This window comes from Archocentrus centrarchus, chromosome 16 (assembly GCF_007364275.1).
Source record: "Archocentrus centrarchus isolate MPI-CPG fArcCen1 chromosome 16, fArcCen1, whole genome shotgun sequence".
Lineage (NCBI taxonomy): Eukaryota > Metazoa > Chordata > Actinopteri > Cichliformes > Cichlidae > Archocentrus > Archocentrus centrarchus.
The window spans coordinates 26718059-26744439 of record NC_044361.1 but is presented as its reverse complement, the minus strand read 5'-3'; the positions used below and the strand labels follow the sequence as shown (position 1 = coordinate 26744439).

The window sequence follows — 26381 nt, the reverse complement described above, 5'->3', positions numbered from 1 at the left end:
GCCCCCTTTGTGTGTTTGTGAAGATGTTAGCTAAGCGCTGCCTGTAAGGGTTGGGGGAGAGAGAAGAGGGGGACGGAGCAGCGTGTTTTGGGTCGTTGACGGCTCATTTTTGAAATTTCGATCACCGCCGATTTAGTTGGGCTTAATGAATGAACGCTGACACACAAACAGACTGATTCGTGGTAATTCTCGCACCGCCAGAGGAGAGCCAGAGAGGGGAGAGAGAGAGCACACCTCGAGCCGGGACTACACGCACACTACTGTAAGTTTCTAATGTGAGGAGATTGGCTTTGTAATACTTAAACTTTGCTCTCATACATCGCTTTAACTCAGCAGTTCCGAGTTCACTGTTTAGATTTGAAGTACCCACGGATGCCACACTGAAGTTCATTGTAGAAATATACCTGCAAATCAAGAGCCGATAATGTCACAGATAATGAAGTTATCCAACTTGTTTGAGCAGGCAGGTGGACAATTAGATGCTGTGTAAATAATAAGAAACGAGCAAGGCTTAGCTACCCCCCCGGTGCCATTTATTATTATTATATATTTTTTTCTCTCCAGCACCCACCACCACCACCCCTCCCTTCCTGGACACCCCCGGTCCATTCTCTACCAGTCCCACGTCATTTTCCCTCCTCCCTCGCCGACCGAGGAGCAAGGTTTAGGAGGGATTAATTCGACCAGCAAGAAATAAAATTACAACGGGAAAATGTCGTGCAGCGAGGATGAGAGGGACGACTTTGGAACCACGGACGAGCACTCACTAATTCACGGTAAGCTCGCATGTTTTGCCCCTGAAGAAGAAGGTCCATCTCCGTAACTTGAGCTCGCCTTCAACGCGATGCTAATGTTAGCTTCAGCTAGCCGTGAGTAGTCGGCTCGGGCCGTCCGTCACTCGCCATGATAGATTAGTTAGCTAACTTGGCAAGCAAGTGTCCAGAGTTTCCCCCTTTTTCTCTTCGGGCCCCTTCTTGTTTCACGGGTGCCCTCACGAGCGTGGGCGTGAGCTGTCAAAGTTTCAAACACAGAAAACGGACAAGTTTCAACCTGCGCTTTTGTGGTTTTCGCGTTGTGTGTGTGTGTGTGTGCGTGCGTGCACGGACGCATGCCAGTCGTGCCCGTGCGCGGTCCCCTGTTTTCTCCCTTCGGCCTACAGCGGTGGTGCTCCTGTCCGTGTGTGTGTGTGCACGCGCACTGTCTTATTTCACTAATGAAAGCGTGTTGCCGGCAGATGAGGACGAGCCGGAGGATGCTGTGTCTGACGTAGATGAGGTACCCAAGTCCAAGAAGAAGAAGAAAGCCAAGAAGAGCAGCCGAGAGAGCCGCAGCAGCAAGAGGCAGAGACCCATCCGAGAGGTGAGTTTCACAAAGTTTAAGCCTGTGACTGAGGAAATCCTTTTTTAAGATTCTGACAGATTTGTCTTTGTAAACATTTCTCTAAGCTGTCAACACAACAGATGTTGTTCTACTCTGATTTACTGCACATGCATAAAACATCCCCAAAGTAATGGATTATGTTGCAGCCAAATAATGAATTATGAAGTGCTCATTTCACAAGCTTACTCATTTTATTCTTTGTGTGAAGTTGAGAAAAAACTGTGTGGATATAGGGTGTATTTAATATAAGATAAGGTCAATTTTGTTTATCCCAAAAGTTTCAGCAGCAAAGTATGACAAATCAAAATAGTTCAATAAGGCACTCAAAAGAAAAAAAGTTGAATTAAATAGGAAAATTAAGTAAAATACGGGAGCTTAAAAAGTAAAAAACTAAACAAAATAAACTATAAGTAGTTGTGGTGTGGTGTAAACAGTAATTTCATGAGGTGTAAAACAGAGACTCAACTACCCTGACATAAGGATGGAGCTCTTTACTATAAATTTGATCAGTTTGGAGACAGAGTCAGAGAGGGAAGACTGAGATGGTTTGGACATGTGCAGAGGAGGGATAGTGGATGTATTGGGCAAAGGATGTTAAAGATGGAGCTGCCAGGCGGGAGTAGAAGGTGAAGACGACAGAGATGATTCATTGGTGTAGTGAGGGAGAGCATGCAGACTGTTGGTGCGACAGAGGAGGATGCTAGGGATAGAGGGAGATGGAGGCAGATGATCCTCTGTGGTGACCCCTAAAGGGAGCAGCTGAAAGAAGAAGTAAAGTCAGTGAATATATAATTAACTGATTACTAGCAAATGTATAATTTTCCATAGGCCAGACCGGTGCATTTAAAATGCATTGTCTAATATGTATTAAATAAACAATCACACAAAACATATATTGAAATCAGAAAATGTTTTGCATTTTTGCTGGAAAATAAATAAAAAAGACCCATTCTGTCTCAGCTGAACAATAGATGTAGTGACTGACTGTTTCAGCTTCTTCTGAAATTAGTGATGAGTCATATGTTGACCACAGCAGCTCTGTGAATGACAGCCCAGTGTCTTTTCATTCCCCCATTCTAATAGAGTGCCAGGACCTTTACAAGAAAAAAGATAAAGAAAGATGTCATTTTAGCATCTAATGTTATACATAAAATCCAGCCCCTTTACGCAATTAGCGATGTGGTTCTTTATCTTGCAGGAGTTGCCAGTCAGCTCCCCAGAGCACCTGCTTGGAGTGGAGGCAGCAGAGAGGGATGCTGATGAGGGAGGTATGCGGTCAGAGAGTGAAGGAAGTGATTATGCACCAGGGAGGAAAAAGAAGAAACGGTCCAGCTCCGCCAAAGACAAGAAGAAGGGAGGTGCGGCAGCAGAGAAGGGTGGCTCGTCCAGCTCGAAGAGCAAACGTAAAGACCCAGAGCCAGAAGATGATGAGGACGATGACGATGATTGCCAGGTTCCAGATTCACTGCCAGATTCATTCACAGATGCAGAGTTTATATTTACTTACTGCAGGGCCGACATGTGAAACTAACTTTCCTTGTTGTACTCTGCAACTCTTTTTCATGCCTCAGCCGAAAAGCTCTACCCAGCTGCTGGAAGCCTGGGGCATGAAAGACATAGACCACGTCTTTACTCAGGAAGACTACAGCTCCCTCACCAACTACAAGGCCTTCAGTCAGTTTGTCAGGTGAAGTCACCCTTTTCATAATGTTTGATATTAAAGTTTACATCTTCTCTGTTATTACAAATATATATATGTAAATAACAATATGAAAACTCTTGCCCCACTTTGTGTCTTTAGGCCATTAATTGCAGCTAAGAACCCCAAAATTGCTGTGTCCAAGATGATGACTTTAATGATGGCTAAGTGGCGTGAATTCAGCACGAACAACCCTCTGAAGGTATTAAATATGGAGGACTTTTGTTCTTCTGTGATGCTCTGGACTTGTAGAGAGCAGAGGTTCTCACTCTGTGCTTTTGTTGCGCTGTAGGGTTGTGCCACTGCTAATGCAGCCCTGGCAGCTGCCAATGTGGCAGCAGCTGTGGAGAACATGGTGGTAGCAGGGACAGAGAGTGGGGCAGAGACCGGTCCTGCTGCATTGCCCGCACCATCTTCAACTCCTGCCGCTGCTTCAGCACCTACTGCACCCCCAGCACCCCCAGCACCTCCACTCCGTAAGGCCAAGACCAAAGAGGGCAAAGGTAAAATAGGACCATGGTGCATGAGCTGAATGTTGGTTATTTTATTGCCTGTATCACTTGACTGTATGGAGTTTATATTGAGTTAAAAAATTTTTTTAATAAATTTGTATCTTCTCTTCTCTTGAGGTCCCAATGCACGTAGGAGGTCAAAGCCTACATCTAAGCCTCCACCGAAACCAAAACCTAAGAAGGTGGCTCCACTCAAGATCAAACTTGGAGGCCTCAACAGCAAGAGGAAGCGCTCCTCTGTAAGATCACTCAATCAGTGCTTTTATTTCCACGTTTGATCACCAAGATCCAAATATTGATAATGTACTATGATATAAATCTTTTCACTTCGGTTGTTGACTTCATTAGAGCGATGAAGATGAACCTGATGTTGACAGTGACTTTGATGATGGGAGCTTCTCAGTGTCAGATGGCTCCATCCGCAGCAGTCGTCCTAAGAAGAAACCCAAAAGTGCAAAGAAAAAGAAGAAAGGTTGGAAATGCAGCTAAAATAAAAGTGTGATCTTTTATCAGCATTTTCAGAAAGAAAAAGAAATGTGTCTGATGTAGGTTGTTTGTTAAACAAGATCAAAGTCATGGCCGAAGTGAAGGCTGATATCTTCTGTGTGTCAGTTCTCTGTACCTGTTTTTTTCTGTCTTTTCTCAGTGGAGACAGAAGATGGTGACGGCTATGAGACAGACCACCAGGATTACTGTGAGGTGTGCCAGCAGGGAGGAGAGATCATTTTGTGTGACACCTGTCCTAGAGCTTATCACATGGTCTGTCTGGACCCTGACATGGAGAAGGCACCTGAGGGCAAGTGGAGCTGCCCGCACTGTGTGAGTACTGAAACCTTGAAACGTTTGAGAGATGCGCATGGCAGACTGTTAGAACAGCTACGCCTGATTCTCAAAGTTTAAATGAGGGCAAAAATTGTATAAAAGTCTGATTTTAAAATATTTCCCGTGGAAGTTGCACTGGCAGCAGAGTTGACTGTTGTGTTCTCCATTTCTCTTTGTCCCTTTCTCCCTCCACCCCAACAACCATTTTGCTCATGTTCCCGTCAATCCTCTCCTGTTCCCCACCACACATCTCACCCATCCTCCATTTCCTCTTCTCATCCCTCCCCTCCTTCCCCCTCCCTGCCTCCTGCTCCCTCCCATCCTCTGGCTGCTCCACACGCACGCAATGCACACACCACCCTCCCTCCCCACCCCTTGGCGCTCTTCATATCCCCCCCACGCACACACACCCCTCCCCTTTTTTCTTTCACTTCGTTCCGCATACCTTCTCTGCCTGTCTGCCCACCCCCCACTCCCCTGCGTGCACACCTCCTCCTCCTGTCTATAATTCTGCCACCAGGAGAAGGAGGGAATCCAGTGGGAAGCCAGGGATGATCTGTCCGAGGCTGAAGGTGAGGACGATGACGACAGGAGGGATGAAGGGATGGAGGAGGAAGACGACCACCACATTGAGTTTTGCCGTGTGTGTAAGGACGGAGGAGAGCTGCTTTGCTGTGACACCTGCCCCTCCTCCTACCACATCCACTGCCTCAACCCTCCTCTCCCCGAGATCCCCAATGGAGAGTGGATCTGCCCCCGCTGTAAGGTGAGCACCGAGCACTGGTGCATATGAGACTGCGCGTGCTCACGTGGGCGTGCATGTGGATTACAAATTCCAAGTTGTGCTGGAGATAAAGAGCCTTTTCTCTTGATGTGGATAAGTTTACTTACAGCATTTTCGAGGAAAAAAATGACAATCATGCAGTATTTATTTTATCTATTTCTTGTGTTTTTACAGTTAAGCATTCATATAATTTTTAAAAACAGATTTTTTTTTCCCCTCAGTTTCACAGTGCTTTTGTTGATTAATTGGGTTCCCTTTTTATAACTATTTCCTCTGCCATGACAGTGTCCACCGATGAAGGGCAAAGTTCAGAAGGTTTTAACGTGGCGCTGGGGAGAAGCACCGTCCCCCACCCCTGTCCCCCGGCCCGCAGAGCTGCCTGCTGATGCTCCTGACCCCCCACCTCTGGCTGGCCGCAGAGAGAGGGAGTTCTTTGTCAAGTGGTGCAACATGTCTTACTGGCACTGCTCCTGGGTGCTGGAGCTACAGGTACCATGCTCTGAGAGTTTGTATCCACCTGTAGATGTGAATGAGATCTTATTTGCATTGTTGTTACATACAATCTCATCACATGACGCCCCCTCATTTGCTCTTGCCCAGTTGGAGCTGAACTGCCAAGTGATGTTCCGCAACTACCAAAGGAAGACTGACATGGACGAACCGCCGCCTGCTGACTTTGGAGGCGAGGGCGACGATGACAAGAGCACCAAGAGGAAGAACAAGGATCCCCTCTTTGTCCACATGGAGGAGGAGTTTTGCCGCTATGGAGTTAAGATGGAGTGGCTGATGATCCACCGCGTTCTTAACCACAGGTAGGATACATATGAAACAAAGACACTAACCAAGAAACAGTAAAAGTAAATAAAGTAAATACAATTTGCTCAGTGGAACACTCAGACTGAATCAGCACTGCTGTTTTAATACATGCATATAATTTTTTATTCTGTATGCTTTCACATACAGAATAAAAATGTAGGTGTGTGAGGTGCTGAACAGTCAAGGACTTTGAGTTAAAGTAAAGCATTAATTTTTAAGGAACCGTATTCAATAAATATAACACCGCCCTTCACATGAGGTGAAGATGACAGCTGCACTCTTGCTGTATGTGCATGCATTTCTGATGCTGCGCACAGGCTTTGTCTGTTTGTGATAACAAACCACAGTAACAACACAGTGCAAACAGCTGATTCAGTAGAGAAGCTGTTTGTGCTTGTGTAGCAGTAATGCTCACTGTTTGTCCAAAATGTTGCTGCATTTGTCACCAGGCGATTTTTCGGTTAATTTGTCAGTAAAGGGTTATGGTGGGAAAATATCTTCAGTTGTCAGCGGTCAGAGGAGATGGAGTGAATGAGAGGGGTGTCAGGCATCAAAGCTGAGATGGTCTCTTTTCCACATGTTAAAGTATGCTTGGGCCCATCTCTTATAATTTTACCATGTAAGGGAAAACTTTTCAATTATCAAACTGTCAAAGACAAGCGATAGTGTACAGTAGGACTCCGAAACAAAAACACATTCATTTTTATCATCTTATTACAATTGAATATCTCCCTGTGTGTTTTATTGTGATAGTGTTGATAAAAAGAACAATGTACATTACCTGATCAAATGGAGAGATCTGCCATATGACCAGTCCACCTGGGAGAGTGAAGATATGGACATTCCTGAGTACGACACCTACAAACAGACTTACTGGAATCACAGGTATGCAGTCGTTTACAAAATGTCACATAGTTGTTTCCTCAGGTTAAGCAAGAACTTCATCCTACTCCTTTTCATTCGTGTAAATTGTGTGGTATATAAGAGATATTTGTGGCAACTCAGTATCTTTTATTTTTCTGTCTACAGTGTGTCATGTTATTATTTATAGTTATATGTTTGAAATAAAATCGTCAATCTTATCTTTCTTTTCCTTTTCTGTCTGTAAGAGAGTTGATGATGGGCGAGGAAGGCAGGCCCGGCAAGAAGCTGAAAAAGACAGTCAAAGTGAAGAAGGCAGAGCGCCCGCCTGCTAATCCAGTTGTAGATGTACGCGCACCAAAATGCAACCTTTTTCTGAAATTGCTGTATTCTGATGGATTATTGATGACTATGTAAAAGCTCGCTGCTTAAATCGGGTCAGCAATTTTATTTTTTTTCTGGTTTCTTCCTTCCAGCCCACCATCAAGTTTGATCGTCAGCCTGACTACCTGGACAGCACAGGAGGAACTCTCCATCCTTACCAGCTGGAAGGTTTGAACTGGTTAAGGTTTTCTTGGGCTCAGGCCACTGACACAATCCTGGCTGACGAGATGGGTTTAGGCAAGACAGTTCAGACAGCTGTCTTCCTCTACTCATTGTATAAAGAGGTAAGGAGCCATTTTATTTATATATATATATATATATATATATATATATATATATATATATATATATATGTATGTGTGTGTGTGTGTGTGTGTGTGTGTGTGAATTTGAATGAATTTATGAATTTACTAAGCATGTTTTTCCAGTTAAAAACAACACAGTAGCTCCTTATGCTTGATTAATAAGGCTGTATTTTGCTTTAACTGACACTGTTTTGTCCTGTCTGCCCTCCCCTGTCAGTCAGTGTTAGTGGTTGGGGTTGCAGACATGTGACACACAGTAACTCTGTCCATTAAAGGGGATGAGTTCTAAGTCAGGAGCTCTATCCTAAAGGCAGGGCAAAACAAATACATTTGTGTGATTTATCTGATATTAAATCAATGAATCATTTTTGTTGATTTTTTTTTTAAAATGTTTATTGTTACTTCGTTTTCCGCTGGTACAGGGTCACTCCAAAGGTCCATTCCTTGTCAGCGCTCCGCTGTCCACCATCATTAACTGGGAGAGAGAGTTTGAGATGTGGGCTCCTGACATGTATGTGGTCACCTACATAGGGGACAAAGACAGCAGGGCTGTTATCAGAGAGAACGAGTTCTCCTTTGAGGGAAATGCCATCAGAGGAGGAAAAAAGGCTTCCAAAATGAAGGTAAGAAGTAGCAAAAGCAAACCGGATACAATAAAAGTCTTTGATTGAAAATAGTGATCAGAGTGTAGTGACTTTGAATTATTACCTTGCATACCAGTGGTTGCCAGGTTATCCAAGTTTTAGTTGTGGCACTGCATCACCAGTGGAAGCAATCATTTGCAGCTGTAATAACTGTAATAGTTTCCACTTGTTTCCCAGTTTTGCAGCTTAATTAAAGTTCACTTTTCTCTGCACATTACAGAAAGACTCACCCGTCAAGTTCCACGTTCTGCTGACATCCTATGAATTGATCACCATTGACCAGGCTGTGCTGGGCTCCATTGAATGGGCCTGTCTGGTTGTAGATGAGGCCCACAGACTGAAGAACAACCAGTCAAAGGTAACAACAAAAGATTTTTTCTTTTACAAAAAAACCCCCAAGTTTGTTGGTCAATCTTAATTACCAGGCACACAATACTGGACACAGCAATTTTGTGCTGTAATACAATTTCTAAACGGTTTTTATTGGCTTCAGTGCCGAGGTTTGAACATATATTTTCTGTCGTTCTCTCAGTTCTTCAGAGTGTTGAACAACTACCCACTGCAACACAAGCTGCTGCTGACAGGCACTCCCCTTCAGAACAACCTGGAGGAGCTCTTCCACTTGCTAAACTTCCTAACCCCAGAGAGATTCAAGTCAGTACCTCAGTGCATGGCTACAGCCGATGTGGCTGTATTGCAGACACAGTGATGACATCCTCTGTGGCAGCATGTTAATTCTTTTGACTTTTTGTTTTTTTATGCAGCAACCTGGAAGGGTTTCTGGAAGAGTTTGCAGATATTGCCAAAGAGGACCAGATCAAGAAGCTGCATGACATGCTGGGACCACACATGCTCAGGAGGCTGAAGGCTGATGTATTTAAACACATGCCTTCAAAGACTGAGCTCATTGTTCGAGTGGAGCTGAGCTCCATGCAAAAGTAAGTCATAAGAAACTGTGTAGCAGTAGCTGCAAGTCCAGTAAGATTAAACCAGTACAGACTATAGATGGGCATTTTTATTTTTGGCCATTATTTATTTTTTTAAAGGTTTTGATTCTGTTCATGAGGGCAGAATATTTCCCTTTCCCTTCTCCTTATCTCACATTTCTTTACTTCTCTTTTTGTACCTCAGGAAATACTACAAGTTCATTTTAACACGTAACTTTGAGGCCCTGAACACTCGCGGAGGAGGCAACCAAGTGTCTCTGCTCAATGTTGTGATGGACCTCAAAAAGTGCTGTAACCACCCCTACCTCTTTCCAGCAGCTGCCAATGTATGTTTACTATGCAGTTATTATTTTTTAAATGAATGCTTTTAAACCTGTTAAACACATCACTTTCCTAATTTCAGGAAGCACCAAAACTTCCAAATGGCATGTATGAAGGCACTTCCCTGACCAAGGCTTCAGGGAAGCTGATGCTGCTCCAGAAGATGATGAGAAGGCTGAAAGAAGGAGGCCACAGGGTTTTGGTTTTCTCCCAGATGACCAAAATGCTCGACCTGCTGGAGGACTTTCTGGAGAACGAGGGTTACAAATATGAGAGGATTGATGGAGGAGTCACTGGCAACTTGAGACAGGAGGCCATTGATCGCTTTAATGGTGAGGCGTGTGCAGCTATTTATCAGTTTTGCCTCTCAGAACAGCAGAGGTGATGTATGTTTTTCTAATTTGAATTGTGCTCCTCTTTCAACCAGCTCCTGGCGCTCAGCAGTTTGCGTTCCTCCTCTCTACCAGAGCTGGTGGTTTGGGCATTAACCTTGCTTCTGCTGATACTGTTATTATCTATGACTCCGATTGGAATCCCCACAATGACATCCAGGTATTCAAATCACACGACTAACCTCACGTTTGCGTCAGTGTGAGCATTCATTTTGAGGGGTGATTATATTGTGTTTCATGTGTGCTTCATAGGCCTTCAGCAGAGCTCATCGTATTGGCCAGAACAGGAAAGTGATGATTTATCGCTTTGTTACCAAAGCGTCAGTGGAGGAGAGGATCACACAGGTCTGGGAAAATTAACACCACTGTAGCAAATATATTGAGTTGCTGTGATCACACGCTCACTGCTGGCTTGCCTTGAACGTTCTTGCCTCCACCAGGTGGCAAAGAAGAAGATGATGCTCACCCACCTGGTGGTGCGACCTGGCCTTGGGTCAAAGATGGGCTCCATGTCCAAGCAGGAACTTGATGACATTCTCAAGTTTGGAACGGAAGAACTGTTTAAGGATGAAGTCGGAGATGGTGAGTCGATGTATGCAAATTTATTTTGATGATTTTCGAGACCCTTCAAGATCTCCTGGTGGGCTGTTAAGGTATTGGAGGTAGGACACCAGAAGTCTTTTATAGTACGTAAATAAAAATTTTCAAATTTGGAAATTAGTTGGGAATTTCTGTAGAGTATTCATACTTAAAGAAATAAACAGAGCTAAAGCAATGGGATTTGAAAAATACAGCTTTTTCCATAGTTATTGTCTTATACCATGTTGTGTTTTTATTTAGGGATTATTGAGATTCAGGGGGTTGGAAATAGTTATGGTCCTGGCTACTAATTTTCTAGTTAAACAGGAGAAAACAAATTTGATTAATATTATGTACTACGAGCCATTTGAAACCATTAATGGCATTTTTCAGTTATCAAATTAAAATTTTGCTGAAATGTGTGGCATTTTGTGTTGATGCACACACACAATGTGAGTTAAGTTTGGTGAGTGGGGCTAACATTAGTGCTAGCGCCAGGAGCCGCCTTTCTCTGCATGTTACTTCAGCAGGAAATCTACACTGTAGCTACATTGTAACCCCCCCCCCAAAAAAAAAAAAATTAATAATAAAAATACAACATAACCTGTGGCATATCCTGACATGCACCTCCCTAGAAATGTAACTATGTGTCACATCGCCGAATCCCGCAACTATTGCGATTGGTTTGTTCAGTACCATCAATCTGTTCTGTGCATTTCTGGCTTCTTTTTTGCAGCAGTTTTTGAATTTTATCAATGAGAGAATAACAATCATCCTCTCAATATAAGGAATAATAATCGTAACGTCATTATAAGGACTCACAAATGTCAGAAAAAATTCCTGTTGGGAAATTGCTGAAATGATCGGAATGCATGTGAGGGAATGTACAAAGAAGTGGAAAAACCTGAGGGACAAATGCGTTTGTCCCTGAAGAAACTGTCCACAACAAAGAGGACTCACAGCATTTTAATTGTTTCTGTTGGCTGGGATTGCATATTAAACACCAGGTCATGACCACAACACATAATGCACAACACACAAGCGTAAATGCCACGTTGGCTACTTACATAGTTTACGTCACAGGCTCTACATAGATTCACCACAGAAGTCTAAATTAGGCCTTAGTGTCTGCACTCTCTGCAGAATGTGGTTATGCATTGTTCCAGTCAAGTGGTTAAATGCCAGTTTACTCTAGAAACTTACCATTGTTTCATTTTCTAGATCAAGATAATGCAGAACTGTGCTGGTTTGCAGGTCTGTTATCTGTTTTTCTTTCCATGGTATTTGATTACGACTTCCTGTCAGAGATCGGGGTGAGGTTTTTTTTTTTACTAGCGTTGTATATTAATAAAATCTGAGTGATTAGTTTAACCAACGGGGCAGCGCGGCATTTAACACTGCTGCCTCACAGCAAGAAGGTCCTGGGTTTGAATCCACCATCTGACTGGGACCTTTCTGTGTGGAGTTTGCATGTTTCTCCCACAGTCCAGAGACATGCAGTTAGTGGGTTTAGGTTAATTGGTGATTCTCACTTACCCGTAGGTGTTAATGTGAGTGGAAATGCCTGTCTGTCTGTCTATGTTAGCCCTGCTACAGACTGATGACCTGTCCAGAGTGCACCCTTCCTTTTGCCCTATGGCTACTGGGAAAGGCTCCAGCCCTCCCGTGACCCTGAAAAGGATAAGCGGAAGAAGATGTATGGACAGTTTAACCAACCTTTCTGGGTGCAGAGTAGTGAGAGCAGCAATGTTTAATCTGTTAAACATATCGTCGACTTGAGGTGCACGTCACTAGTTGCTTGGAGTGTATAAACAACAAGAAGGAGGTGGAATCAGGCCTTCTCCACTGGGATGCCAGAAATGTTTCAGGCAGTAAATCTGAGTGTCTCCTTTTGTCCTTTTTCCACTTACTCTCCTTTTAGGGGACAACAAAGAGGATGACAGCAGTGTTATCCACTACGATGACCAGGCAATTGACCGTTTGCTTGACAGGAACCAGGATGCCACAGATGACACTGAGCTTCAGAGCATGAACGAATACCTCAGCTCCTTCAAAGTGGCCCAGTATGTTGTCAAAGATGAAGATGATGAGGTACAGTGTTAGTGCGGCTACGGTATGCATATATGAAAATAAAACTTTTAACTTTTTGATATTTTAGTGTCTAGTCTTTAGTAGTCTGGATTGACGACAAAAACTCTTAACTAAAGAAGCACAAATAAACAGTCCTAATGTGTATTCTATTAAAAAATAATATTTTTTTAAAGGAGGAGGAAGTGGAAAGGGAGGTGATCAAGCAGGAGGAAAGTGTTGATCCAGACTACTGGGAAAAGCTGCTTCGGCACCACTATGAGCAGCAGCAGGAGGACCTTGCCCGCAATTTGGGCAAAGGCAAAAGAACTCGAAAGCCAGTCAACTACAATGATGGCTCCCAGGAGGACCGAGGTATAAGACAGGGTACAGAACAATATATAATGCAACCTCTTCTTGTGTGTGTGTGTGTGTGTGGTGTGCGGTACCAGTGGTGGATTTGTGTTTTTGTGTGGTCTTGGTGTAGTGGTAATAGGGTAGCGTAGACAGTGAGATAATGGTAAAAGTTTAATCTTTGTTTTTTTGTTTGGATATAGAAATGTGGTAGTTTTATGTTATTTATAAATGTTTAGATCAGTTAAAAAACTGTTTATTATAAGGATGAGGCCTCTTACTGAGGCAGAAATTAGTGACCCTGCTTTAAGAGATAAGTGCGCACCAAATACAGATGACTCACATTGTAGGTTGTTTAAGTCCTTTTCTATTTGGAATTCATGCCAACTAAAAACAGTTACACAAAGGAAACATTTGAATTGTATAGCCATTGGCTTTGCATTAAAAACAGTAGGGGCAGCAGCAGATTTGGCTGGATCCACAGGAAGAAACAGCAAATAACACAATGCCCATTTTCTGCTAAACGTTTTTAGACATCACTCAGTGGAGCTGCGTGTGATCACACATTAACCAGACTTTAACCTGCCAGCCCCTGAGTATAGTCTGTATGTCTGATTGTACAGACATGAGAAAATGCATGTGTCACGGAGTATTGACTTTTCTCAATGTGACAATGTTTTGTTGGTAAAGCTGTAATTTATGCTCCTTAGCCATCCATCCATCCAGTTTATTAACTGCTTCTCTAGTTCAGGCTTCCAGGGTTTGGGACTTGGACTATAAAACCCTGCAAAACCTAGAAAGAGTTCAGCTTTTGTTTTGCAGTGCTTAGCTGTGTGCATATAGACATTTTTTTACACATTAACAACATCAGTGAAGGCTGTTTTCCTACTGTTTATTGCACTGTTTAATCAGGGAAAGTAATCCAGTTGTTCAAATGTAGTTTTGACACAGCAGCTCCCCCTACTGGTTGAATTCCCGTTTATCTATGATTATGCCACTGCGAGGCGTTCACATGTACTTTTATCTCATCATTGATCAGTTAGATTCAGACCTGGTGGTGAAGAGTTTTATCTTTTATGAATTTTCTCTCTGCTCATCATTTCTCTGTGGTCTCTTTAGATTGGCAGGAGGACCAGTCGGATAACCAGTCTGATTACTCAGTGGCCTCAGAGGAGGGTGATGAAGACTTTGATGAACGTGCTGAAGGTAAGTTGATTACAGATGTTAGGGATGCGGCGTAAAATGTCACTACTGTTAATCTTTTACACTGAGAAGTGTGTGCTCTAAGTTGTTTGACATTAGTCATAAAGGTGGAATTGAGTGAAGGAATTGATCATAAGAATCTGACGTGGAGGTGGATGTTCCTGATTAGATTAATAACAGTTGATAAGAAATCTTTCTTCACGCTTGAGATGTATAAGTCACTAACAACCTTCCAACACCCCTGCAAATGTTTATTCAGATTGAGACACGAGCTATGATGTCCTCCTTGACAGCCTCAACAGCACCTCCCGAAAAAAGAACTGTACCTGCATCATCTGCACTGAGTGTAGAGAGGCAAAGCAAGGCAGAAAGAAAAGGAAAAAGCATAAGAAAAGGAAACAGGGAAAGAAAATTAAGATCAACGGTGTCCCAGCCCACTGAACCGCCTGCTATGCACTTTAGATCATTTGTGTTTATATTAACTGTTTCTATAAATTATACGTTGTATAATGTTTACTTGCCAATCAAAAGGTGCAATAAGGTGCGCATTTATATGCCAGTTGTGTTTTTGTTATTCTGTCACTAAGAGTTTTATTAAATGATGTATATTGCTGGAGTGCTTTCAGTTGTATAAATATTTTGAAAGCATTGCGCTTAAAGAGGAGGCATTTATTGTAGAAGTGTGGAGAGATTTTTGAGGAGGGTCAGCTTCAGCAGGATCAGTGAACCAGTGAGCTGTAAGTGGAACATCATCACAGAAAAATTTTAGGACGATAAGGACACACGCGGTCATACATCAGAACTTCATTTTTAACTTCTCCTCATGGCTTCAGTGGAATGTGTGTTGCTTGCAATTAGCGCTGTCTCTCAGACAGTCAGAATTACTGTGTCTCTTTCCTCACAGCCAATGCCCGCAGACCAAACCGCAAAGGGTTGAGAAACGACAGGGACAAACCTCTACCTCCACTGTTGGCCAGGGTCGGGGGGAACATCGAGGTGCGTTTTCTGCTGAGGGTTTTCTCTTCCAGTTCCTTCCTCGAGATAAGAATGAAAATCCAAGGAAAAAAAAAAAGACTAGACAATGATTGAAGATGCGCAGTTTTCTGTTTTCTTTCTGTTAAGCATTTCTTTTGTATCTGTCTTGATCTTTTACATCTCAGGTACTTGGCTTCAATGCACGGCAGAGGAAGGCTTTCTTAAATGCAGTGATGCGTTATGGGATGCCTCCCCAGGATGCCTTCACTAACCAGTGGCTGGTCAGAGACCTACGAGGAAAGTCAGAGAAAGAATTCAAGTGAGTCTGATGGATGATTTTCTCATTGTCCTACATTTATACATAAATTAAAGTGCTTTTTTGGTATGACCCAAAATGTTATCGAAAACCTTGATGTACTAAGTTTTAGTGCGTGCCTGCCCAAATTCACAAACTTATCTACGTAGGTTCTTTTTAAACTAAAAGTTTTGCCAGTTTAGAGAGTTTATGGCTGCTTGAATTAAGGAAAAAGTCAATGAAAAATAGGAGGTCCGCACACCAAAAAGCTCCTTGAGGATTTTTAATCCATCAGTATTTAAAAGAAGTGACGTTTCAGGCTGGAATGCCCTTCTTCAGACTTAACAAGGTAATGCTACACACCTGTTCCTGAATTAAGGAACCATCAAACATGTCTGGACTCTGATTAGTTTTTAAATGGCAACACAAGATTGGTAAATAATTAAAAATGCTTTATTTATTCCATATTTGGTAAATTATTGTTAAAGCTGTTAACTTGACTGAGCCATTTGGACTTGAAGCCGCCTTTTAGCTGTTTTGAATCCAGTATAACTTAATTAGCATATTTTCTCTGTACATTTGTAACATATTATACACCTGGCTCACAATTGTTTTTCAAATGTATTCACAGTGTCACCCTCTCCTTCACATTTTTTCAGGGCCTATGTGTCCCTGTTCATGCGTCACCTTTGTGAGCCGGGGGCTGACGGAGCTGAGACGTTTGCCGATGGCGTCCCCCGGGAGGGTCTGTCAAGACAGCATGTGCTCACTCGCATCGGTGTGATGTCACTCATCAGGAAAAAGGTATGGTTTAAGACAGGGATCCTCAAATCCAGGCCTCGAGGTCCGGTGTCCTGCAGGTTTTAGATGTGTCCCTCATCCAACACACCTGAATCAAATGGCTGAATTGTCTCCTCAGTATGCAGTCAAGTTCTCCAGAGTCCTGCTAATGACTTCTATATTTGACTCAGGTGTGTTGAAGCAGAGACACATCTAAAACCTGCAGGACACTGAACCTCGAGACCTGGATTTGAGGATCCCTGGTTTAAGAGCTCCAGTTGAAACAGTGAAAATAATGTAATCCTGCATGAGAATGTGGTTTAAATGATCCAAACTTTTAGTCATCGATTCACGTGCTTTGTAACAGGTGCAGGAGTTTGAACATGTGAATGGTCAGTGGTCAATGCCCTGGATGGCAGAGCTGGAGGAGAACAAAAGAGCTGCAGCTTTGGCTGCAGGAGAAGACCCAAAGACTCCTTCCACCGGGACCCCTGCAGACACACAGCCCAACACTCCTGTTCCAGGTAAACACACACACACACACACACACACACACACACATACAGTACAAGGTGAAAAATGCTAAAATGAATTAAAATTGTACGTGGCATCTCATATGCGTACATGATGCATACATTATAATTAGACTCAGTTTCCAACACATAGACTGCATGTAGTAACAAATGGCGGTTCATGACAGATGACGTGCATTATCATTTCCTGTGAGATTTAACCTCAGCACCACATGCTTAACCCTATAAGCATATAACGCTGAAGCGCCGGTTACTTGCTCTTACTAGCGGCGCACAGCTGGTTAAGATGTAGCGTATCACAAAGGAACTTTGATCAGTTGGCTTCTTACCGTAACTCTGCAACCGTTTGTCCTATCGGAAAAATTCAAACGGTTCCTGAAAGCTCAGAAACGCACTTCACAGCCATATAGGGATATTACGGTATTTGTTGCCGAAGTTTGCGAATGGCGGCGCTTTTGTAGTATGCTGTGTCGCATTCGACACGTTCTGACGAATAAGGTTACCTTCAGTTTTGAGCCAGATGTAATGTGAATTCTATTTAAGACTTAATTTAAGTGATTAAATCTTAAAGTGTTATATCCTGAAATAACCCTGTGGGAGCTGTTTTTTTTTTTTTTAATCTTGCACTCAAAGATAATGTGTCAACCAGGTTTATTTAGGCCCCCAGAGATTTTCAACAATTTACGCCCTCTTGTGGATGCAACCAGAAAGACTACATACAACAAATTACAGGCCAACAAACACATTTGTTAAGATTCAAGAGTTAAATGAGAATCTTGATGAGTAATATAACTGAGGAAAGACAGAAATCCCTTGGTACATATCTGTTACTTATGTATTTTGTGTCTTCAGAAGATTTATCTAAATCAGAGGACAAGGATGATATGAAGAAGGAGGGAGAGGATGGCAAAGCAGCTAAGAAGGCAGATGATCCAGAGGTAAATTGTGCTGTTACATCATCAACTTCTATTTTTACTTCAGTCATTGTACAGGATTTTGAAGATATATCTCCTTTTATTTTATCTCTCATCTAGATTATTGAAATCCCAGATGAGAATGAAAAATCCCCTGTTGTTGAAAAGAAAGAAGAAACAGACTCTGCTGCAGAGAAGGAGGACAAGGAGAAGGAGACCATTGGAGACCAAGTGAAGGAGAAAGAAGCTGACGACACGAGCAAAGAGAAAGAAGAGAAGTTTTCAGCAGCAGTGGAGAAGGACATTTCTGCCAACATCAAGGGTGAAGGTTCAGAGAGCAAGATGGATTCAGAGGAGGGCAGACCTAGAGGTGAGGCACATGGTGATTGTTTTAACAATGCAACAAGTTGTTGAGGCCTTTAAGTCTGCAAAATATCTGAGTTTTAATCTAGCTTTCTTGTGAAAATCCTGCTTACTCACATTTAAAGGCACAGTACAAGCACGGCACATAACTTTTGAGCTAGGTCTCAGCTTGAATTAAATAACATTACAAATTTAAAAAGCTTGTTTTGATCAGTACCGAATACTGCTAAGCTGAAGTAGCTGGATGGAGAATGTGCACTTAAGTGGGGCAAAGGAAAAAACCTCACCATACTGTCAAAAAAACATGGATGATTAGAAACATAAACATCATGTGGTATTCTCTGGGTTTCGTTTCTTACCTTCTCAGTTCTTAAGTATGTTCTTCTTCTTTCAGCTGATGAAGGCAAAGAGGAGAAAATGGACACTGGTGCAACTGCAGAGGAGAAAAAAGGTTAGCTCTGTGTTCACACACCTACACTCCGGATTGCGTTTGAAGCACAGGTGGCAGCAGTGGAAACAAACGTCTGCTATTTTTTTTACCTTTTTAAGTTTGAGTTGCATATTAAAAATAAATCTGCTTTACAAGATTTCTACTGTGCAGTTGATGAATTCTGCGCTTGTCTTTACAAGAGGATTCTGTTCATGCGTCATACATTTGAAATGTTTAATGAGAAATAAAATTGTTGCTGCACAGCACTCTGATTTTTCATCTTTTTTTCATCTTTTTTTTTTGCAGAACAAAAAGAGGAGAAGGACAGTGTGAAAGCAGACGAATCTAGCAAACTGCAGAATGGAGAGAACACTAAAGATGGAGGAACAGCTGCACCTGTGGTTAATGTCAGTGAAGAGAAAAAGAAAGCCACCAAGCAGAGGTTCATGTTCAACATTGCTGATGGCGGATTCACAGGTGGACACACATGCAGCCGTTCATACTTTTTTTCTTTCTCTTCTCTTTTTTTTTTTTTTTTTTTGTTTCGTTTCTGTCTGTTTTGACCTTTCTGCCCTGCTTTCCAGAGCTTCACTCTCTGTGGCAGAATGAGGAGAGGGCAGCCACCGTCACCAAGAAAACCTTTGAGATTTGGCACCGCCGCCATGACTACTGGCTGCTCGCTGGCATCATACAGTATCCTTTCACACAGACTATTCATAGATTAGTGCTGTCTTCTTTTCGCATTAGTTTACACAGCAGCGGGAAGCCTGGAGAACATAATGTGGATGAGGTTTCATGACACAGTCAGCCACCAGGATGAGCAGATATCATTTCACATTTACAGACTGTAAATTTCACACTCAGATTAAGTGAACTGCTCATATTAAAGAGCAGAGATGTCATTAAGGAGCCCAGCACTGTCGCAGGCTGTTTCAGGCTGACCACAGAATGGAATAAAGAAGGGATTTAGCTAATACCCATCCATTAAAATGTGCCTGGATTCATCCAGATATCAAGTCTTTGAAATTGAGACTTTTCAGCCTCCAGGGCTGAAAAGTCAACACGCATGCACCAAAAACTGCAATTCCCTTAATTAGTCAATCCCCATAGACTCCCAAATTTTCATCCTGGTACAACTAAATGTAAATGAATTGTTTGATAAAGCTTCCTTTTGGTTTAAATGTGGGAGCTTGGCTGCTTTGAATGGCAGGCATGGCAGCAAAGACTGTAGCTGACAGCTAGCTATAACTGAACTGGACCTCTACCATATTTGTGCTGTTGATGCCTTCTGGAGCATTTCAGTGGAATTATCTGGCAAATATTATGGCTAACTTGTGCTTTAGTTTTGTTCAATGAAATTCTAATATTTTATCAGACTTCAACAGATTTCTAGTATTTTCTCATAAATTTGCAGTTCACTGGCTTGTACAATTATGGTCACTTAATAAGAAAAAAACAAAAAAATCAAAACAGTGATGGTAAAGTGTGGTGTCTGTCTTCTGGAAACTGTCTGTGATCTCCAGTAATAAGAGAATGAAGGACAATGATGTTAAATGTGGGCCCACATTGCACCCAGGTTTGGGTAACTTTGACAATGTTACCCTGTACTAGATGATGTTGTCCGTCCCAGCACACCTGTGTTGTTATTCTTGACTTTGGCGTCTCTCAGACACGGCTACGCTCGATGGCAGGATGTACAGAATGATGTGAGGTTTGCCATCCTCAATGAGCCCTTCAAAGGGGAGATGAGCAGAGGCAACTTCCTGGAGATCAAGAACAAGTTTCTGGCCCGCAGGTTCAAGGTGAAATGAGTGCTCGGTTATCATTTGAGTTTTCTGTGTGAATCTTTGTGTGTGTGTGTGTGTGTATCATATCTCACTGAGCACTTGTGGTCCACCTGTGTTTCCTGTACAGTTACTCGAGCAGGCGCTCGTGATCGAGGAGCAGCTGCGCAGGGCAGCCTACCTGAACATGACAGAGGACCCGGCTCATCCCTCTATGGCCCTCAACACACGTTTCAGTGAGGTGGAATGTCTCGCCGAGTCCCACCAGCACCTCAGCAAGGAGTCCATGTCTGGAAACAAGCCTGCCAATGCAGTGCTGCATAAAGGTACGACATGATGAAGAGTAAAAGGAAGGTTCTCTTGGACTTAAAACACTCAGAAAATATCAGGATACAATCTGAAACACTGAGAAGTCTCATGACAAAAACAATGGGACTGTTAAGGAAAATTATTCTGCATATGGTTTTGCTCTTACCAGGTAACTGCAGAGTCAGCTGCTTGCAGGTTCTTCTGCACCAAATGACAGTGTTTGCACATAATGACACAGACGTAATTGCAGCTACCTAGACAAGAATGAACTGACACTTATCCTCTTTTTAATGAGAACTATCTGGGTTTTGCAGCAGTAATTATAGCTCAGAGTTTTCCCGGCGCTGTGCCGGCATTGGGCCAGGGGCTGTTTAAGACTTCTGTTATGTAATGTTATATAAAAAATATATATAAAATATATTTTTAAAAAAACATTTGCACCTATTTTTTTTTAACTGGCGTGAAGCAGTATTATGACTTTACATGTATGTACGCCGCCTCAGGAGCCCAGTGTTTTGTATTTATAAAGAGCTGTTGAAGCATGCTAGTCTGGTGAAAACAGTAATATTTAAAGATCATTCAAATAATGAGATCATCAGAATAATGGAAGTTTTTTTTTTTTTTTCTTTCACAATCCAGTCACGATAAAATGGTGAAAGTAAAGTTTTCTTCCCTGTGTTTTGCTCTTTGCCCCCGTAAAGAAAAAGGTTTGGTTTGGTCCTTAAACTGCACTTGACTCTGCTATTTTGAAAAACTGCACTGCACTGAGTGAGCTATTTGCCTTGTTTTCGCCTTGTAGTTCATAACCTCTACTAAACACGCTGTTTAAAAACAAAGGAGTGAGTGTTGACCTGGATGCAATTACCAGAGTATGGTTTCTGACTGAGGAAAGAGTGTGTAGGTAGAGTAAATATTTGTAAACAATGCAGAATGTCCAAAATCCTAACTGCATTATATTCCATGATATTTTGCATCATCACCATGTGTCTGAATTCTGTGTTACTTTGTGTAAACAGACACTTCCACCATACATTGCCGCAGAAAAGACATAAAGTAGTGCATAAAAAGTAATCTTCTATGAACCAAACCTACACCTACACCCTCCATTTGTGTTGTTTATAGGTCTGTGATTGCATTCAGTCATCATCAGCATTTTGTAAGACATACATGTAAGATGACGGTAAAACTGAGAACAACAGAATAATTTAGGGGGGGAAACTGTCTCAAATTCATTGAATGTGTTCAGGAAAAGGAGCGCTTTAAACTCCCATAAATGGATTCAGTGCATCTTTAATGGACCTTTCTGATAAGATCTGACTTTGCATAAAGTGAGATACGTTTGCTTCCAAGTTTGATTTAACACAGAGCTCAATTTGAGAAATTTGGGTGGTTTATATTCATCTTTATTTTATAGCTACAGGTGAAATGGTGCAAATGGTACTGAAGGAGAGATGTTGTGTGACTGTTTACAAACCCATCCTTACTGTTTAATGTCCCCTCCAGCTTTTTCTCACGCCATACGATTAATTTTAACCAAACAAAAACTTGACCGCTCACTTAGTTTACCCCCGTTGTGCCGATTTCTGTGCTGTATTTCTAGTTCTCAAACAGCTTGAGGAACTGCTGAGCGACATGAAGGCTGACGTCACCCGCCTCCCGGCTACCATCGCCAGGATACCCCCTGTGGCAGTGCGGCTACAAATGTCAGAGAGGAATATCCTCAGCCGATTGGCCAGCCGGGGCCCCGAGGTCACTGCTCAGAACCAGTCACAGACCGCACAGCAGATGCAGGTGCCACGCTGACCAATCCTCTCTCACATTTCTCACTACCCAACCGAGGCCAGTTGTACTCACCTCACCGCCATGTAGCAGACTTCCTCCCCCTCAGCAACCATGTACAGCACAGTCAGGTTAGTTCTCCTTCCTCTGCACCCACAACCCATCTCTGGACTCAGAAGAGCCTGTGCTCCTGGACTTTATTTTGAAAAGACTGGGTCTGTAGATGTTGGATGGGAGCGAATGGAAGAATCAGTTCTCTTTCTTTGCGGCAGACTAGATACAGAAGTCTTTCTCCTCCACTGGGAATCGAATTGAACCCCACTGTCCAGAACACTGAACTGCGGGCATCTCCTCTGACCTGTCCTTACAGCAGGATCTAACATGTGTGTGTAACTATATGTATAATGAAGCAGAAGAGGCTAGACTGGAAGGGAAGCAGCATGTTTGGAGTATACTGGTGCTTTGTAGTAACTTTTGGATTATTCCAGACTTCAAAGGATTTTATTGTGCTTGTTTTCACCTTTAGGAGATTGTGAAATTATGTTTTTGGGTTTTTTTTTTTTTTAGAAGTCATTTAACTCTAATGTCCTCATTTGTATGTGTGTGTGTGGAGAGTGATGATGTGTGTGTGTGTGTGTGTTTCCTGTATGTATGTATTAAACCGGGCATATTGACGTGCATCTCTACTGCAGAATGCCCCGACACTGAGAGGCTGTTACTGTCACTTTTGTATCAGTCAGTCACATTTGTTACCTCTTTTCTCATCCTTCCCAATCTCCCACCTGCTCCGTCAGGTGACCCAATCGGGGAATCAACTCTTTGTGTTCACAAACCCAACCAGCACCTTGACATTCCTAGCTGCTCCACAGATTTGCTCCATGGGAAGTCTCCTGTAATACAAACTTGCAATAGCTCCCCAGCTTTTAGGTACATGGGTTGACTCTGAGGATGGTGGCAATCTTAAGTTAATTTAATTTCTTACTGTCTATTATGTTGTTTTGCATTGTTGAATATTATTATGGTTACCACCTTGTTGTTTTTATCATTGCTGTTTGTTTTTATGGACTACAATAAAAAAAATCAACAGTTTCTTGGTGTTGGGTACATTTTTTTAAAATTAGGTTATGTATGGTCAGTTCCCTTTTTCTTAAGCACAGTACTCTTCTGCTGCTGTTTCTAGCTGTGCGAGTAGTGATACTAAAGCGATGGCAAGGTCCGTCAAGATTAACGGCAAACGCTGCGTGGCTTACTGTAAAATTGACTAAAACCAGTCGTAGAGATGCTATTCAAATCTGCAAGAGAATTCTGCAACAGAAAGATGGTGGTAGAAATGTAACCTGCAGTGGGAAAATGCTTTTTAAAATGTTACTCTGGGGCAAAATAAGCAAACTTTTAAGTAGTGCTTATCTGATTTGACAGGTGATCCTAAATACTCGCTGCACACTTTATTAGGTGGTGTCAGGGATAAATGAATGGAATCAAAGACAGGACATGTAAGAAGTTCAGCAGTTTTAATGAACAAAAGGTAAGTGAGTTTCTTCACAGGTTCCGAGCGCAGAGGCTAGGCAGAGGTAAGTATACACACACACTAAGAACTTCAGACTGACAGGACTATACAAAGCAGGAACTGGGAGCTGGTATGGGACAGAACTGATCAATTGTAAACAAGCAGATCTGAGAGCTACTGGTACTTAGGCAAGAGAGTTCCTTCTAGACAGAATTTGTTTTCCAGAGGATTTGGGACAAGGTTTGCAATGCGAGGGACTAACCAGAAACCAAATAGTCTTTCTTCAGGGCATGTGGCAACAAAACTGGGATGGAATCCAGAGAACGATCCAACAGGAGTGGTTGAGAGTGAGCCTGGCAGGCTAGTACTAGGCAGGCTTTCCAGTTTGTTCTAGGTGAAAGGATAAACAAGCAAATCAGCACAATGAAGCACAAGGTAAGAGTAGCAAAGTAGACGATATCAGCCTGACATTGATTGTTGATGACAGAAAGGTGTGTCTACCTGAGAGTGCCAGAGACCACGCCTGCTGCTGAAAGGGACTGATTAATTACACACATCCATATTCACATAGACTGGGGAGAAAAGTTGGATTGAGATCTGGTGACTGTGGAGGACATTTGAGTACAGTGAACTCAGTGTCATGTTCGAGAAACCAGTTTGAGATGATCTGAGCTTTGTGACACGGTGCATTATCCTGCTGAAAGCAACCATTAGAAGATGGGGGCACTGTGGTCATAAATGAATGGACATTACACCACAAGCTCAACAAACTGTTGAGACAAGGCAGGATGGGTCCAAGCTTTCATGTTTATGCCATATTCTGACCCTACCTACCGTTCTGTGGCAGCAGAAATTGACTCATCAGACCAGAAAACATTTTTTTCCAATCTTGGTGCGCCTGTTCAAATTGCAGCCTCAGTTTCCTGTTTTTTAGCTGACAGGACTGGCACCCAGTGGTCTTCTGCTGGTGTAGCCCATCTGCTTCATGGTTCGATGTGTTGTGCAATGCAGAGCTCAAAGCAGTCTGATCATTCCCCTCTGACCTCTGGCATCAACAAGACATTTTATTCCAGAGAACTGCTGCTCACTGGATAAACCCTGCAGATGGCTGTGCAGGAAAATCCCAGTAGAGTAGCAGTTTCTGAAATACTCAGATCAGCAGCTCGTCTTCACTGTGTCTACATGCCTAAATGCATTGAATTGCTGTCATGTGATTGGCTGATTAGACCTAACAGGCGTAATAGACTCAAAGACAAGCTCACAGAGATGGGTGTCGATTCTTTCTTTGTTTCCTGGATCACAAACTACTTGACAGAAAGTCCATCATTTTTCAGGTTGGGGAACCGTGTTTCTGGGACATTAAATAGCACAACGGGGACTCCACAGGGGACTTTCCGGGCTCCATTCCTTTCCACACTGTATACAGCAGACACCAAATACAATTCTGAGTCCAGCCACATCCAGAAATACTCAGATGAAACTGCCATTGTGGCGTTTATCAGGAATGGACAGGAATCTGAATATAAAGATCCTGTTAAAGCCTTCAGCGACTGGAGTCACATAAATCCATCTCATACTGAACATCTCAAATGATGGTAGATTTCCAAAAATTAAGGCCCCCTCTCCAGTCTGTGAAAATTGGTTGGGTGGACATAGAGGTGGTAACAAAATATAAATATCTTGGTTTACACCTAGATAACAAACTAGACTGGCCCCTGAATATAGATGTCTCTTTTTATTAAGAAAACTAAGATCTCTTGACATCTGCAGTAAAATGTTCAGTCTGTGGTGGCCAGTGTGCTGTTCTATGCCGCAGTCTGCTGGGGTGGCAGCACCAAAAACAAGGATGCAAAGAGACTGGACAAACTAGCTCTGGATTTGGAGCCAGACTGGACACAGTGGGAGAGGTGGTGAAAAAATACACACTAAGATGTTAGAAGGCATCCTGAACAAATCCGATCACCCACTTTATAACATCTTTATGGAACATAAAAACATCAGTAGGCTACTGGAAGACTCCGGGAAATAATTTGTACCCACAGTCATAAGGCTTTTTCAATTCTCATACTAATAACAGGTGAGCTATGTCAGACATATCAATTTCCCTCTGGGATCAATAAAGTTATACTTAGCAAAGTGGCCAGTGAGTGTATCTGCATGGTTTATGTCCTGGTGACCATCAATATTAACGTTAATTTAGATAATGCTTCAAAAATAACTGCAGAAGCTTAGCAAGCAGTGTGTAAACACAAACCTGGTGTGTATATGAATGTTTTACATACAAATCTGTGGCTCCTTGATAGTGTCTTACCTGAACTTGTTTTTACAAGCAAACAGGAGACAAAAAATGGACTGATTTTGCAAGTGGCGACCACAGACCACTGCTCTCTCCTTAACCCTCTGGACTGGATTTTATCCAGTCTTGCTGTTTTTCAGTGACCTTGTCAGGTGTGAGATGCCATCTGCAGCCCATTGAGGTTGCACAGATAGTCCAGCTCCTCCAGGGTTTGCTATCCAGGATTTGTTGTCTCATTGTTGGTTCCCCACCTCTGCAGCTGTTGTCACTTTCATTTGCAACAAAGCAGGTGAAAATGATCACAATGGTGGCTGTGCTTCCTAACTGGAAAGATTGATTCCCCTGA

The 26381-nt window shown here is 42.5% G+C and overlaps 1 protein-coding gene across 4 annotated transcripts; it reads left to right on the top strand.

Moving 5' to 3' along the window:
• chd4b (chromodomain helicase DNA binding protein 4b) lies at positions 1-23321 on the top strand. Of its 4 annotated transcripts, none has more exons than XM_030749259.1 (40): positions 2-262; positions 565-776; positions 1235-1359; positions 2579-2833; positions 2952-3067; positions 3182-3281; positions 3372-3582; positions 3709-3830; positions 3940-4063; positions 4238-4410; positions 4934-5179; positions 5483-5686; positions 5798-6009; positions 6767-6898; positions 7123-7222; positions 7351-7542; positions 7986-8186; positions 8428-8565; positions 8740-8861; positions 8972-9145; positions 9339-9480; positions 9558-9807; positions 9903-10027; positions 10120-10212; positions 10308-10449; positions 12368-12537; positions 12711-12888; positions 13987-14073; positions 14975-15066; positions 15231-15364; positions 16000-16144; positions 16488-16644; positions 17506-17591; positions 17688-17937; positions 18325-18381; positions 18667-18837; positions 18945-19053; positions 20030-20162; positions 20275-20470; positions 22054-23321. In XM_030749259.1, exons 2-40 carry the CDS (start codon positions 713-715, stop codon positions 22254-22256), a joined length of 5931 nt encoding a protein of 1976 aa, XP_030605119.1. In that variant the 5' UTR covers positions 2-262; positions 565-712; the 3' UTR covers positions 22257-23321. The 4 variants fall into 4 exon arrangements, 3 of the variants coding, with proteins under 3 accessions (XP_030605119.1, XP_030605118.1, XP_030605117.1); XM_030749258.1 differs by having other exon boundaries at positions 12711-12900; positions 17509-17591; XM_030749257.1 differs by having other exon boundaries at positions 12711-12900.
• Positions 23322-26381: the final 3060 nt, after the last annotated feature.

Coding starts and splice junctions, on each gene's coding strand:
- chd4b (XM_030749257.1), top strand. CDS start 713: ATGTCGTGCAGCGAGGATGAGAGGGACGACTTTGGAACCACGGACGAG. Junction 7,223..7,350: donor CTGCTAATCCAGTTGTAGAT/GTACGCGCACCA, acceptor TCTTCCTTCCAG/CCCACCATCAAGTTTGATCG. Junction 17,592..17,687: donor AGAAGGCAGATGATCCAGAG/GTAAATTGTGCT, acceptor TCTCTCATCTAG/ATTATTGAAATCCCAGATGA.